Source organism: Phocoena sinus, chromosome X (genome assembly GCF_008692025.1).
Source record: "Phocoena sinus isolate mPhoSin1 chromosome X, mPhoSin1.pri, whole genome shotgun sequence".
Lineage (NCBI taxonomy): Eukaryota > Metazoa > Chordata > Mammalia > Artiodactyla > Phocoenidae > Phocoena > Phocoena sinus.
The window spans coordinates 18,502,546-18,517,057 of record NC_045784.1 but is presented as its reverse complement, the minus strand read 5'-3'; the positions used below and the strand labels follow the sequence as shown (position 1 = coordinate 18,517,057).

General features: G+C 39.7%; 1 protein-coding gene across 9 annotated transcripts in view; it reads right to left on the bottom strand.

Annotated features, from left to right (window-relative positions):
- The window catches only part of MBTPS2 (membrane bound transcription factor peptidase, site 2), a 99,588-nt gene that overhangs the window by 68,626 nt on the left and 16,450 nt on the right, over nt 1-14,512 (bottom strand). For 4 of the 9 annotated variants that reach the window (XR_004348029.1, XM_032619463.1, XM_032619462.1 and 1 more), the window contains exons 5-8: nt 14,062-14,189; nt 5,964-6,082; nt 5,476-5,532; nt 4,850-5,030 (exon numbers count right to left, since the gene is read on the bottom strand). Coding sequence is in view for 6 of the 9 variants with exons in the window: in XM_032619463.1 (XP_032475354.1) it covers nt 4,850-5,030; nt 5,476-5,532; nt 5,964-6,082; nt 14,062-14,189 (485 nt within the window). In the remaining 3 variants the exon portion in view is untranslated. Of the gene's footprint in view, nt 1-4,849; nt 6,083-9,193; nt 11,482-14,061; nt 14,190-14,512 lie in introns of those variants that run through there. The other 5 variants (XR_004348030.1, XM_032619465.1, XR_004348028.1 and 2 more) reach the window with 4 other exon arrangements.

Below are 14,512 nucleotides of genomic sequence, written 5' to 3'. Positions count from 1 at the left end.
CATGGCCGCTGAGCCTGCACGTCCGGAGCCTGTGCTCCGCAACGGGAGAGGCCACAACAGTGAGAGGCCCACGTACCACAAAAAAAAAAAAAAAAAAAAAAAAAAAAAAAAAAAAAGACTGCAATGGGAGGTCCCAGAGGCATTCATGGGATAAGTTTAACTCTAGGAAATTAGAATTCTCCCTTAAATCTCCCCAGACTGGGAAAGAATTAGGGAAATTAAGACCAGAACAGTTTCATAATTCCATTACAAGGAGAACCTACATATTCTGAATGTACCCTAAGATGGGCCCTAAGATACTTGTAGAAATAGTCTAGTCTTCAAAGGATGGTCTAGACCAGAGGTAATTTTGGAATAAGGCTGGAAGGAAGAGACTTTTTCAATCTATAGTTCACAGTACTCACTACTTTCTACATCACTAAAATGAATTGAACAATTTTCTTACCCTAGCTTAATAAATATATAAATGTAACTAAAGTTCCAATACAGGCATGCAAACCTATTTATTCTATTTATTTATTTATTTACTTATGGCTGCATTGGGTCTTCATTGCTGTGCGCAGGCTTTTGTGGCGAGTGGGGGCTACTCTTCGTTGCGGTGCGCAGGCTTCTCATTGCAGTGGCTTCTCTTGTTGTGGAGCACCGGCTCTAGGCACGCGGGCTTCAGTAGTTATGGCTCGCGGGCTCTAGAGCGCAGGCTCAGTAGTTGGGGCGCACGGGCTTAGCTGCTCCGCGGCATGTGGGATCTTCCCGGACCAGGGATTGAACCCATGTTCCCTGCACTGGCAGGCAGATTCTTAACCACTGCGCCACCAGGGAAGTCCCTTTATTCTTAGTTCTATGGTAGAATTTATACCAGCACCACCTAGTACCAAGTAGTTAAAAAATTATAAACTCTCTCTCTCTCTTCAATTGGTGAGAGCAAAGAAACCTTGGATGATACCTTGATATTCACAATGGGAGAACAGACACTTTTTTCTAAACATTAGAGAAGATTTGAGCATAAAAACAATCTGGGTACTCAAACTATGTGGAAAAGATTTCCTGAGTTTTCCTTTTACTATCTTAAACTAAGTCAGGAACGGCCTTTTCTCACTTCAGTTAAAGATGCATAAGACAGGACAATACTCCCTGTGCCAGGCAGTTACAGGTATATACCCTCATCTCCTTTGAACAGGAATATAGGCTATTCAAAGGGGATGCCTGTGTCTGGACTCATAGCTTCATTTTAGGGAGCGGTTGCCTTTAGTATTCAATCTCACTCTTTTTAAAATGCCATTCAAATGCTGGACTTAGTAGTCTTTCTTATTCAAGACAATGCTTCCAAGAAAGAAAAAAAGGAATTTAGCTTTCGGCATATATGAAGAGTGTCCCCTGAACTAAAGAAAGAGGATGCAAGCTACTTGTTAGAAAATAATCCCCAAAAAGAAACAAACTAGTTCTTGTCTGTAACTTTTAGTTTCATTCAAATCACTAAGTGGCATATGGACACAGAGCAATCTTAAATTAAGCAGAAGCTTGAATATGAAGAGGGGAACTTTGTTCTGTTCTGATGCAGAATGAAACCAGAGATTTATTCCAGGTACAAAGGGCTCTAAGCCTCACCCAGTGTCCTTTTTGGGGCTTCCTGGAAAGGCCATTCAATCTGCAAGGAGTGTGTGGGACAAGCTCTTTAGGCTTGCCCCATGTACCAAGGGCAGAGGTGTAATTAAACCAGCCTTGGTTCTGTTGGTGCTGCTCATAGTTTAGCAGGTTAATGTTTAAAAATCAAAAACGAAAGGACTGACAGAAGAAAAAAGTAGTTCCCAACAATTTCATAAAATGAATAGTCATTTCACGTTGATTAACCACATTTTTCTAATTTGCCAGAAATATACCTGTTAATATTTTAAGGAGAACATCTAGTCTGCTTAATTAATACCGTAATTAATTAATATCTTAGGGAATATCTTTAAAAATTTTAAATTACACCTGGGAGAGTCAGGGCATGAAATGAGGCCAGAAATGATTGGCTGGGACAGCTTATGAGCACTTTCAGGGTCAGATCTTTCTAAGGTGGCTTTATTGTTTTCAAGTGGTATAAATTTTCAGAATTGTAATTATGTATATTGAATTCTACTCTAAATTGAATATGAATCACTTTTGGATTATGAGCTACTTTGCATTACCATATTTGGCTATATCTTTGCCATCTACTCATAATGTAGGATAACAAAGGTCCCTAGATACATGTAAAATAATATCAATCCGTAGTTTTCTTTTTTTGCGGTACGCGGGCCTCTCACTGTTGTGGCCTCTCCCATTGCGGAGCACATGCTCCGGACACGCAGGCTCAGCGGCCATGGCTCACGGGCATGTGGGATATTCCCGGACCGGGGCACGAACCCGTGTCCCGTGCATCGGCAGGCGGACTCTCAACCACTGCGCCACCAGGAAAGCCCCGTAGTTTTCTTAAATGTCCATAGCCACTTTGGTCAAGTCTGCCATTAAAATTAATCTAGTATATATTTTATTTTTTATTATTATTATTTTTTTTTGCGGTATGCAGGCCTCTCACTGCTGTGGCCCCTCCCGTCGTGGAGCACAGGCCCTGGACGCGCAGGCCCAGTGGCCACAGCTCATGGGCCCAGCCGCTCCACAGCATGTGGGATCCTCCCGGACCGGGGCACGAACCCGTGTCCCCTGCATCGGCAGGCGGACTCTCAACCACTGCGCCACCAGGGAAGCCCTAGTATATATTTTAAGTTACATTTACAGTCATTAAGATTTCTACAGTCTGGCTGAGTATATGTACTCCATTTAAAAATGATTAAATGGAGGTACGGGTTTATCAGATACAGTCATCATGTAAAATCAGCAAGTATCCTAATACAGTCGCTCCTAAGGAAATGAGACATATATTGAAGAATTATTATTTTGGGATTGATTTTTTTATTAGTGTGGGAAGAGTAATATCTGCTTTGGGTTTTTAAACAAATACCTCCAAAATATAGCATATGATCCATAATAGTGAAATACTCAAAAAGTTAATAAGGAAAGAGTTTCAGAGTATTTCAAGAAAAATTTCACTTCCATTCTGTCTGCCGGAAAAAAGACAAAAGCTTAAACATCTGAAATGCAGATATTCTAAATAAAACAATCCTACTGGAGAGAGCTTTATTTGATTACGATGTCATTTTGGCTTTTGTAATTCAAAACAGATTGTACCAAGTTTAGAGAAACTTGAGGAAAATGATAAAGGACTTAAGAAGTATGAAATTATGGATTATTTCTCTTACAGAAGAACACACTGTGGATTACACACCCAACTGAAAAGATGCGATACATGGAAAAATATGAGATGCAATATGAAGTACTGAGTGCTACCTACGAGGTATTTTTGCCCCTGCCAAAAATGGATCCTGAATCTAATCAAGCCTCTGGACCTAACTACCATCTATAGGAAATTTGGGGGATACCGAACATGTTAATGATAAATTTGACAAAACAAATGACTCAGTTTCTTCAATAAATGATATTAAAAATAAAAAGTCAGGGGGAATTGTTACAACTTAAAAGAGACTTAAAAGGCATACCATCCAACTTAAACCAACTATAAAAACAAAACCAGAGAAGAGTGCAGGTATTAGGAATTATTGTTAATTTTGTTAGGTGTGATAATAGTACTGTGGTCATGTCTAAAAGGTCATCATCTATTAAAGATATGCTGAAGTTTATGGATAAAATGACAGGATACCTGGGATGTGCTTTAAAATACTTCCCTCAAAAGTGGACAGGCTGGATAAAAAAAAATGGCAAAATGTTGATAATTGCTGAAGCTAGGAGAAGGATACATGAGGTTTCATTTATACTACTCTCTCTCTCTCTCTTTTTTTTTTTTTTTGGGCCGTGCTGTATGACTTGTGGGATCTTCCTTCCTCGACCAGGGACTGAACCCATGCCCTCAGCAGTGAAAGCGCGGAGTCCTAACCACTGGACCACCAGGGAATTCCCTGTATTACTCTCTTGACATTTATGTATGTTTGAAAAATGTTTACAATAAAAAAAATTCTTAAAAATGGGTTATACATGGAAGACTACATTTGAAAAAAAATTTTAAATCAGTTCTTACTACTTTGTCACTGTTGTACACAGTACTTTAATACAGTTATTCTTGATAATTAATCATATTTCTTAACCCCAGTAGATGTAGACAAGTATCCAGGCATTTCTTGACTTAAAGATGTAGTCTGTGAGCATAATTTGTGCTTTCCAGCACTTTCAATAATTTGGGTCCCCATAATTTTGTATGAAGAGTTGGCAGACTGATTTTTCAGAGCTGGAAGAGCTAAAAATAAATTTGGAAGCTTCTGAGAATAAACTTGCTTCACCCTGTCGCCTACGACACAGAACAACAGATGTGACTTCAGTGGGTATTTTCGGACACCAAGATGACTTCCTCTGGATGACTGCCACACAAAAAAACCCTACCCCAAATAGCTTTGGACATGCCACCATCCATACAGCACAAGGGTATTTAAATGCTGGAATTTAGTTAATTGGTTATGTTTGAGCTTGAATGCTGACTTAACACAAGTGTTTTTTAAATGCTGAAAGAATTAGATACTAGAGTTCTGAAAATCAAATATGAAATTAGTTAGAAGTTCAACAACAATATATAATAAACAAAACATACATATTAGTATCTAACTTACCAAGAAGAATGTTTACTAGTTTAGGCTTATTATTACTTTACTGATTTGTTTTAAATAAGTTAGGACAAAATAAGTCTACAGACATGATCTAAGAATTAGCAAATGGCAAGTACTGCTGCTTGAAGCATTATATTATACTGAGGAAATATACACACCTCTAACTGGGAAGCTTAACTGCTGTAAAGTTGATGCACTTATACAGTAACCAATTTGGGGCTCATAGGCGATGGTATCGAGACATTCATTCCAATCTTGTACATTTGTAACAGGACAATCCTGTAGATGGGTGACAAGGTCTCCCACAAAAAGGCCTCTGGGTCCAATGGCAGGTGAGTCCTTGGGAAGAGGGCAGAAATAAATCAGATAATGTGTGAAGACAAGCTATGATTAATCTGAGCAAATAATAAAGACACTGACTTAATTAAGTAGACTATTTTGAATAATGTAGAAAATAATCCAGCTTTGAATCCAAGATATATAGTCCTAGAAAATTAACAAAATAACACCCAATAATTATAGTTACTTTTCATATTTCACTAAGATTTTGAATTTTTCACAAATGAAAACCAAACAAACCCCACTTGCCAACAGTTAAGATTAAAATGATAAACTTTTTCCCAAACTGCTAATTAAAATTTTTTGTGAAAGTAGTCATCAGAATGCTTTCAATGTCCTATATCATCAATGGATAAAATTATAAGACTTATCTAAACACAGTCCCAAATATGCAGACAATACCGTCAGCACAATGAACACATGAGTACATGAGGCAGTTGCTCACAAGGTAATTTTCCTTGTCCCAAAGTGTGAAGAGAAGACTTGATACCATCATAGTAGTCTAAGGGAGTGAAATACAGAGTTGAAGACATTAATTTAAACTCCCACGAAATGTTCTGCTGGCTAGCCTAGGTTCCATCTTTCTTACTTCTTAGGAGTAAAGACATCTGACTCAAAAGCAGAGTTATAAAAACAAACAGTAAAGGTAAATGATGCATTTAATCAAACTACAGTTAGAAAGTCTTGATACTATCCTTGTAACTCAGAACAGAAACAATTTCAGTATTTTAAAAGAGCCAATGTAGTTCACAAAACTATTTCTTTGATTTGAAAGGATTACAGTAATTTCTTCAGGAGAAACTGAGCATTCTGTACATGAGAACAGTTTGAATAAAAGTTCCTTAAAAAAAAAAAAAAAGTTCCTGACATAAAATGCTAAGTGTTACATCACAAAATCTGGCGAAAGAATACCCCAAGTAATCTATTATTTACCTCAGCAACTTCAGTGATAAGCACCCCGACTCCAGTGTAGTAAAACGGCAAGAGAATTACAGGAAGGAGAACAAGAGCTAAAATACCCAGGAGTGCAAGGACGAAATTATGCCAGATACCTGAAAAGAGGGAAAAAAAGGAATAAGCTCAACCAGGGGCAGGAATGATATCATTCCAGGTAGTTATACTTCATAATACTTAGGCATTCTGATAAATTAGTAAAGTAACCAGAAGAAGCTGTGAGGCAGACAGATCTACTTATTAGTACAGAAGACAGATGTCCAGTTAGAGGTTTCTTCCATTTCAGATATTAAAATCTAAAATGAGCATGTTAATACAATACTAGGAAGACCACATGCTAATATGATTTAACACTATTAGAATCTATATTCGATTACATATATACCTCTATTATATATGTAAAGGTGTGTGTGTATATAATGAATAGAATATCTCCTACTTACTACTCTTTTCTCAGAAAATGTATACATATTAATTTAAACATAGTTGTGAAAAAAAAACATACTTGTGATCTTTGAAAGGAACTTCAGAGCTATCAAATAAAAGTTATGATGAAGTAAAAAACATTCTTGCTGAACTGGGGTATGTATCTTACATCAAGACTATAATTATCTCTGCCATCTCTGCAGAGATGGTTAGGTGAACCCAGGGGTGTGCTGGAGCCTGCTCCTACCAGCTTGCCACAGCTGACCGGGCCTCTTTAACCAACTCCTCCTTCAGGAACTTCAAGTTGGCGCTTTGAAATTGGCCACGGTGGGAGTATTTACACCACAGAAACCAGCAAATGCTACATATCAGAGCTCTCCACCCTCTCCTCCAGGGCTAGATGTTAAACATTCACTAGCATACCTCTAGATTACCCCCCCTCCCATACCGATCCTTGCCCTCTAGTACAGTTTTTCTCATAAGGCAGGGTGGAAGCACTACCCACTCTCTGAGCAGTGTGATTCTTAGTTGTGCAGGTCTTGTCCCTTACAATACAGGACATATAGCATTCCCGACTCCATCCTCTGAATGTCATTAGTGTTCTCCAGTCACTGAGACAAGCAAACAACTGCCCCCACCCCACACATTCCAAATATCCCCAGGAAGGTGATAGCACCAGTGGTTGAGGACCAGTGTTCTATAATGATAGAAACATAACTTAAAAGACATCTCCCAGACTCTCAGGAGGCTGAGTATGGCCATATGACTATGTTTCGGCAAAAGGATGCAAGTGGAAGTGATGGGGATTGTCTTACTGGCTGGAATGTAGCTATGATGGTGCTAAACCTGAGTCCATGATGCAGAAGCTGCATGTTGGGAATAGTAGAGCTAAGACAGAGAGTCTGAGTCCCCCAAATCATAGAATTATCATATCAGCATTGAACTACTTACATTTGCAATGTTTTATGAGAGTTTAAGTCACTGCTATTTTTAGCTTTTACAGCAGCCAGATACCTAGCTAATATGGACCATATTCACAATGTAAAATGTTCCTCTAGTCCAGGACATATTGGGTAAACAATATTTTCTGTTTTGCACACAGCAAGATCTTTTTTTTTTTTTTTTTTTGCAGTACGTGGGCCCCTCACTGATGTGACCTCTCCCGCCGCGGAGCACAGGCTCCGGACGCGCAGGCCCAGCGGCCATGGCTCACGGGCCCAGCCGCTCTGCGGCATGTGGGATCCTCCCAGACCGGGGCACAAACCCGTGTCCCCTGCATCGGCAGGTGGACTCTCAACCACCACGCCACCAGGGAAGCCCCAGAAAGATCTTTTAAAAACACTAATGGTATCAAGCTATTTATCACAAACTATATTTTGCTTTTTCATTTATATATTTTCGACTTCTTCCTCACCTGCACATTCATATCTAACCCACTTCTTATATCCACTACAGAGTAATCCATTTAAAAAAAAAACATTGACTTATTTATAAGGTTCCCTCCTAATGATCACTTAGGCTGAACTTTTTCATACAATGCTGCAACAAACAGCTTTGCCCATATTGTTATGCATCTAATTAAGAATGCATCTGAGGGTATGGAAAATTGCACAGAAATGGAATTATTGGGTCAAAAAATACATGCATTAAAATTGACCTCCAACAAGTTTGCATTATATTCTCGTAAGTGGCATATGTTTCCCCACCCTCTAAACAATACTGGATGGGATGCTATCATAACTTTAGACTGCCATCTGCTAGGTGAAAGGTAAAATCTCATCCTGATTTCTATTTCTTTAATGATGAGTGAGCTTGTACATTTTTCATGCTTATTAAATGGTTATTTGTATTTTTGTCTGAGAATTGCTTACTTCTATCCACTGTCAGTTTACATTTTTTGACTGGGTTGTCTTTTTTTTCTTAAACTAATTTATATATATTATTATTTGTAATACATACACTGAGGAATTTGTTCTTCTGTACGAGGTATTATAATCATTTCCTCCAGTTTGTTTGGCTGGGTTTATAGTTTTGCCTATGCAGACATTTTAAATTTTGGTGAGGTCAAATGTCTCCTTTTGTATTAAGCCTTTCCCAGTTCAAGACTACAGAAGACACTCACCTTTGTTTTCTTGTATTGTTTTCATAGGTGTTTTTTTTTTTTTTTATTTTGCACTCGAGGCATGCAGGTTCTTAGTTCCCCCACCAGGGATTGAGCCCATGCCCCCTGCAGTGGAAGCACAGTCTTAACCACTAGATGGTCAGGGAAGTCCCTAGCATCATTTAAAAAACAAAATTAAAACAAACAGAAAAAATCTCTAATTCTTTGACCCACTGGAATTTACTCTAGTGAAACTAATTAGGAATACAGCTATACCACCCCACCACCCTGTTGCTAGTCCCAAGACAATTTCACAAAATAATCCAGCCCCATTGATTAGATTTGCCACCATTACCATGTGCTAAATTCAACTTTCCCCTTAACCCCTCAGGAGGGCCTAAAAGCTTGCACCAGACCTCTCCCTTATCAGGATGACACCACCATACAACCCCGGCTTTTCTCATCCAAGCAACAGTCAGAGGGGCACACAGCAGCACTGCTTCTTTGACTCTCTGGGCTGGACTCTCCTATCTCTTGTCAGGGATGCAGCTGGTACCAGACCACCCTGTTGGATTCCAGATTTGACCATGATGGCTAAATTGCAATGCAGGTACCTTTATTTCCTTTATTTAAACAATCTCTTGTTCATTAATGATTTGCTTTTTGAGTATACCAAACAAATTTTTGTTACAATTTTTACTTTCTCTAGAGCAGGGTTTCTCAACAGTGGCACTACTGGCATTCTGGGCCAGATAATTTTTTGTTGTGGGGGACTATCTTGTGCACTGTAAAATGTTTAGCAGCATCCCTGGCCTCTACCTACCAGATGCCAGTCGTACCCTCCCTGTTTTCTCTATTTTCTAGGCACAATATTTATATAGGCAAGTTTTTTTCTTTCTTTAGAACAGGTATTTTATTTTTTGCTTTTTCTATTACAAGGGATGTATATACCAAGTATTAAAAAGTCAATACACACACAACATAATCCACAACTGAGCACCACTCCTTAACTAAACAGGCAAAGAAATGACACTAAAAGACAGCACCTGGTAGTATTTGGGGGAAAATAAAAAGACTAAAACAGGTTTAAATCGACTACTACATCCCATCCAATATTCAATACTACACAATCTAGTGCATCTAAAAGGTAGTTATGCAAAATGTGTTAATGTCAAAGAATACAACCAAAATTAAGATGGCAAACTAAACCTATATAACTTTTTTTAAACAGGAAAATACTTTATATATGCATGTAACTGTCCTTCTTTTAAAGAAAATCTGTAAGCAACGTTATCTACTTCCAGAAAAACCATATATAGAACTACTAAACATATTCTTAAAAGTATAAAAGTGAACACTTAGAAAATCCGTAATTTTAAAATCATAAATAGATGAACTTTATATTTAAAAGAATGTGAAAAGAAGTCCCATTTTTAGCACAGTTGTATAAACAGTCTTTTGATGTGAGCTTCATGAATTGTCCTCCTTTTGTGACCAAATATTACAAAAACATAACGTTTTTCAAACTGTATTACAGAACAAGACAGAACATCTTAACAATGTTATCTTATATAAAGAATTACTTTTTTTAACCTTTTAAATTTTACTTTTACTAACCTATCAAAACCTGACTCTTAGACGTGTTAGAGTCATTAAAAAAATTCTTTTCTAGAAACAGTACACAAAAAAGAGGCATATTTATTTCCCATCACATTATTGGAAGATGCTTTCCGAGCCTGAGAAGTTTCTTCTTTCCTTTTTACTGTCTATCTTTATTCTTAGTATGTGTTAAGATATGAGTTTTCAGGTTAGCTGACTGAGTAAATGTCCTATTACAGTAATCGAAGGGGCACATGAAGGGCCTCTCTCCGGTATGGATTCGCATATGGGTACGCAAATTGTAATCCAGGGAAAAGCTTTTTCCGCAGCCTTCGAAGGTGCACTGAAAGGGCTTCTCTCCCGTATGCACCAGTTGATGACGTTTCAGTTTTGAGCTCTCAACAAAAGCTCTGCCACATTCTGCACATACGTGGACTCTGGGACCATGGGTGTGCAGATGCTTTCTCAAAGCAGACTTATCCCTGAACATCTTCACGCAGCCTCTGCTAGGGCAAGCTATTGATCTCGGGGGCTCTTCTTTGGTTTTCTGGGGCTTCTTTCTAGTAAATTCTGCCACTTGTTTGGGATCTGAGAGGTCAAGGCCAGGAATTCCTCCAGGAGGCAGCTTCTTCCCCGTCAGGTACTCTGAATAACCAAGAGTTCGTTTCTCAGCAGCCTGTCTAGTCTCGTGGTCTCTCTCATCGCACGCGGAGCACATGGTGACGGTGAACACGCCTTCCAGGGATTTGACGCGCACCTGCTCCTGCTCCCACTTCTCGCTGCCCACCTCGGAGCTGCTTGCCGCCCTGGCCTTGCCGCCGGCGTAACTACTCTTATCGCTGGGCTTTGTGCCTTGGCCACTGTCCTTCCTGCTGTGGCTGTAGGCCGAGGAGGACGTGGAGGGTGGTGACAAGGGAGCCAGGGTCTCCTGGAAGCAGTTGTTTTCGTCGGCCAGGATGGCCGTCTTGTTCTCCAGGTTGGTGACCTGCAGGTCTTCAGACCGGTAGTAGCCCACCACCTCCTCCTGCATCTGCATCATGATCATTTCCTTGTTGTAGTCCCCTTGGTTTGGGGTGCTGATAATGAGAGGTTGCAGCACGAGCAGAGACGTACGGTGGTGGCCATCGTGGACACAGCTGCCGCTGATGTCTTCGCACTCCTTGGCTGCCTCAACCGCCATTGTCTCCACAGGGACGGTCTCCACAGGGATGGTCTCCACAGGGACGGTCTCCACAGGGACGGTCTCCACAGGGACGGTCTCCACAGGGATCTGGTGCAGCTCCACAGCATCTGCGTACATCTCCGAGTTTTCTGTCACGATGTAGAAAATGTTGTTTGAGGCCATGGCCGAGGGCTCTTCTGAGGCTTTGGCTACTGGGCAGCGAACGAACGACAAGACGGCCGTGGAAAAGCAAGGCTGTGAGAGAAAAGCCCGAGCTCCAGAGGAAAGAGAGGGCGCTTCCGGTGCGGGACGCGGAAAACGCAGACGACGTGGAAGCTTCTGGACCCGCTGCACACGTTCGCTTTGGGGAACGCCCCCCACCGTACATGCGCTTTACGTCACCCCGCACACGCGCTTTACGTCACCCTGCACATGCGCTTTGCGTCACCCCGCACACGCGCTTTGCCTCACCGCCCCACCCCCCGCACATGCGCTTTGGGGCACCCCGGCACATGCGCTTTGGAGCACTCCCCCCCCCCGCACATGCGCTCTGGAGCACTCCCCCCCACCCCGCGCACATGCGCTTTGGGGCACCCACGCAGGTGTGCTTTGGGGCACCCCGCACATGCGCTTCTAAGCTGGGGCACCCCAGCAGAGTGCAGCACCATGCTCATGCCCACGCTCACACACTCGTGCGTGCGCCAGCTCTCCTGCCACTGCGTGCCTCTTCGCTCAGCTCGCCAAGCTATTGTTTCTTTTGAATACAGCAACCAGGCTCTGCAGAATTTTTCTGTATTTCATTTCCATTGACTTTTTTGTCCCTCCCCCTCCCCCCGCCAGGTATATAATAGTATGGGCGGGGAAGGCCTACTCCTTTCTAATACTTATGCTTCTTTTTTTTCTTATTCGATTGCACTGACCCACATTTACAGGCCATTTTTAACAGTATCAGTGGAATGCTTGTCCTGCCCGTTAATAGGAATGCTTCTAAGTGTTATACCATTAGGAAGTAACCAGCTATTTCTGTTTAGTACTTCTACTAAAGATTTTTGGTTTTTAGCCATTAATAGATGTTGAACTTTGTTAAATACTGACTTCAATATCTGCTGAGATGAGGATATTTTTCTCTTAAGAGTAATTAATGTTTACCACATTCAAATAAGATTTCCTAATTTTAAGCCATCCTTGCACTGTTTAGATACACCAACCGTCTGTAGAATTTTTTTTGTGCTTTACAAGTATCAGTGGTATACTGACTTTTAAAAAATTCTTAGTTTCCTTCTCTATGCGACCTGGAAAGTTTATACTAAATTGGAATTGAGAAGAGAAATCTTTTCCTTCAAGATTCCTTCAAGATTTGAAAGAATTCTACCTATGAAACTTTCAGGACCACTCTTAAACTTTCTTAATTTCTCCCATGGTAATTAGCCTATTTATATTTTTTTTCTGTCTCCGCTGGGGTTAATTTCGGCTGTTTAAAAAAAAGATAATTATCCAGGTTTGTGAAAATTTTTTGCAGAGATGAACAAAGAACACTTTAATAATTGTTTAAAATTTCTCTATCAGTTGTCATTCCCCAATCTGACTGCTAATTCTGTCTATAAATGCTTTCTCCGATTTAATCTTTTTTTGTTCTTCAAAGAACTCTTTTATTTAACAGTTCTGTTTTTTCTAATTTATTATTTTTTGCCTATATGCATGCTAATTACATCATTTCTTACCTATTTTATAGTTCTTTTCTCACTTCTTCAGTTTAACTGATTTACTTTAATTTCTTACTTCATAATAATTGCCTAAGGCAGTGACTTTTCCTTTTAGCAAAACTTTACACATTATTTCATTATCACTTTTAAACATACTGCAATTATGGTTTTGAATTAAATTGGCCAATTTTTATAAGTTTCATGGGTACTTGAAAAGAAATTGTCATGGTATAGGATTTGACATAACTGTTGATTTTGACCTTGCTAATTAGAACTTTGATGATGAAGACTTTTTCATACTTAACCTGCTGTGTGTTGAGAGATGAGATAAGCCTCCCTGATTACATTTCTGTTTTTTCCTTGTACTTTTCCCATTTTTGTTTTGATGATGTGTTACTTTATTTAGTAAGAAAGACTCACGATTACATTTCCATTGTGGATTACACTCCTTATGATTATCAAGTGACTTCCTAAGTCTAATTTAATGCTTTAGTCATATTTTCATGATATGTTCTCATTTTTTCAATCTTTTAAAAATAATTCATGTTAAAAAAATGAAAAAACTGGAATGTAAATTATTTTGCTCTACCACTTCTGACTGAGAGTCTTTTTTAAAAAAATTTACTTATTTATGTATTTATTTTTGGCTGCGTTGGGTCTTTGTTGCTGTGCACGGGTGTTCTCTAGTTGTGGCAAGCGGGGGCTACTCTTCGTTGCGGTGTGTGGGCTTCTCAATGCGGTGGCTTCTCTTGTTGTGGCGCATGGGCTCTAGGTGTGTGGGCTTCAGTAGTTGTGGCACACAGGCTCAGTAGTTGTGGCTTGCGGGCTCTAGAGCGCAGGCTCAGTAGTTGTGGCGCACGAGCTGAGTTGCTCCGTGGCATGTGGGATCTTCCCGGACCAGGGCTTGAACCCGTGTCCCCTGCATTGGCAGGAGGATTCTTAAGCACTGCGCCACCAGGGAAGCCCTGACTGAGAGTCTTATAAACTGAATTTATCAACCAAAAGGTGAGGTGTTTTCAGTTGTGATGTACTTTCCATAAAACCACTAATAACACACAGATGAATAAAGAAATTTAAGTCTTTTACCTGCGCAAAATATCCTTAGCTGCTGGACTGGTGATATAAGTTGCAAATGAGTGGTGAACAGATCAACAAATGCTCCAGGATAAATAATGAAGAGAAAAATCCCAAAGCCATTAAATCGAACTTGTTCCCTAAGAAATCACATAAGAAAAAGGAATTTACTACTAGTATTGCATTTTTCAGATTAATAATGCATGTAATCTTAAAACTTCCCACTGTAATTCAAATTCTTGCTTAAAATACAAGTCTCTCTGGAGAGTCAAAAAATTATATATGATATATATCATCATAATTTTATAATAGCATACAGATTTAGTTACCAGTGAAATTGCATTTTGTAAAACAGGGCATTCTGAAATAGACTTAACAACTTCAAAAAATTTTAGAAACCAATATGCTGAGCAAATAACTTAAAATTAGTCACTTGTATAAAGAAATAGTTAATATTTCTATG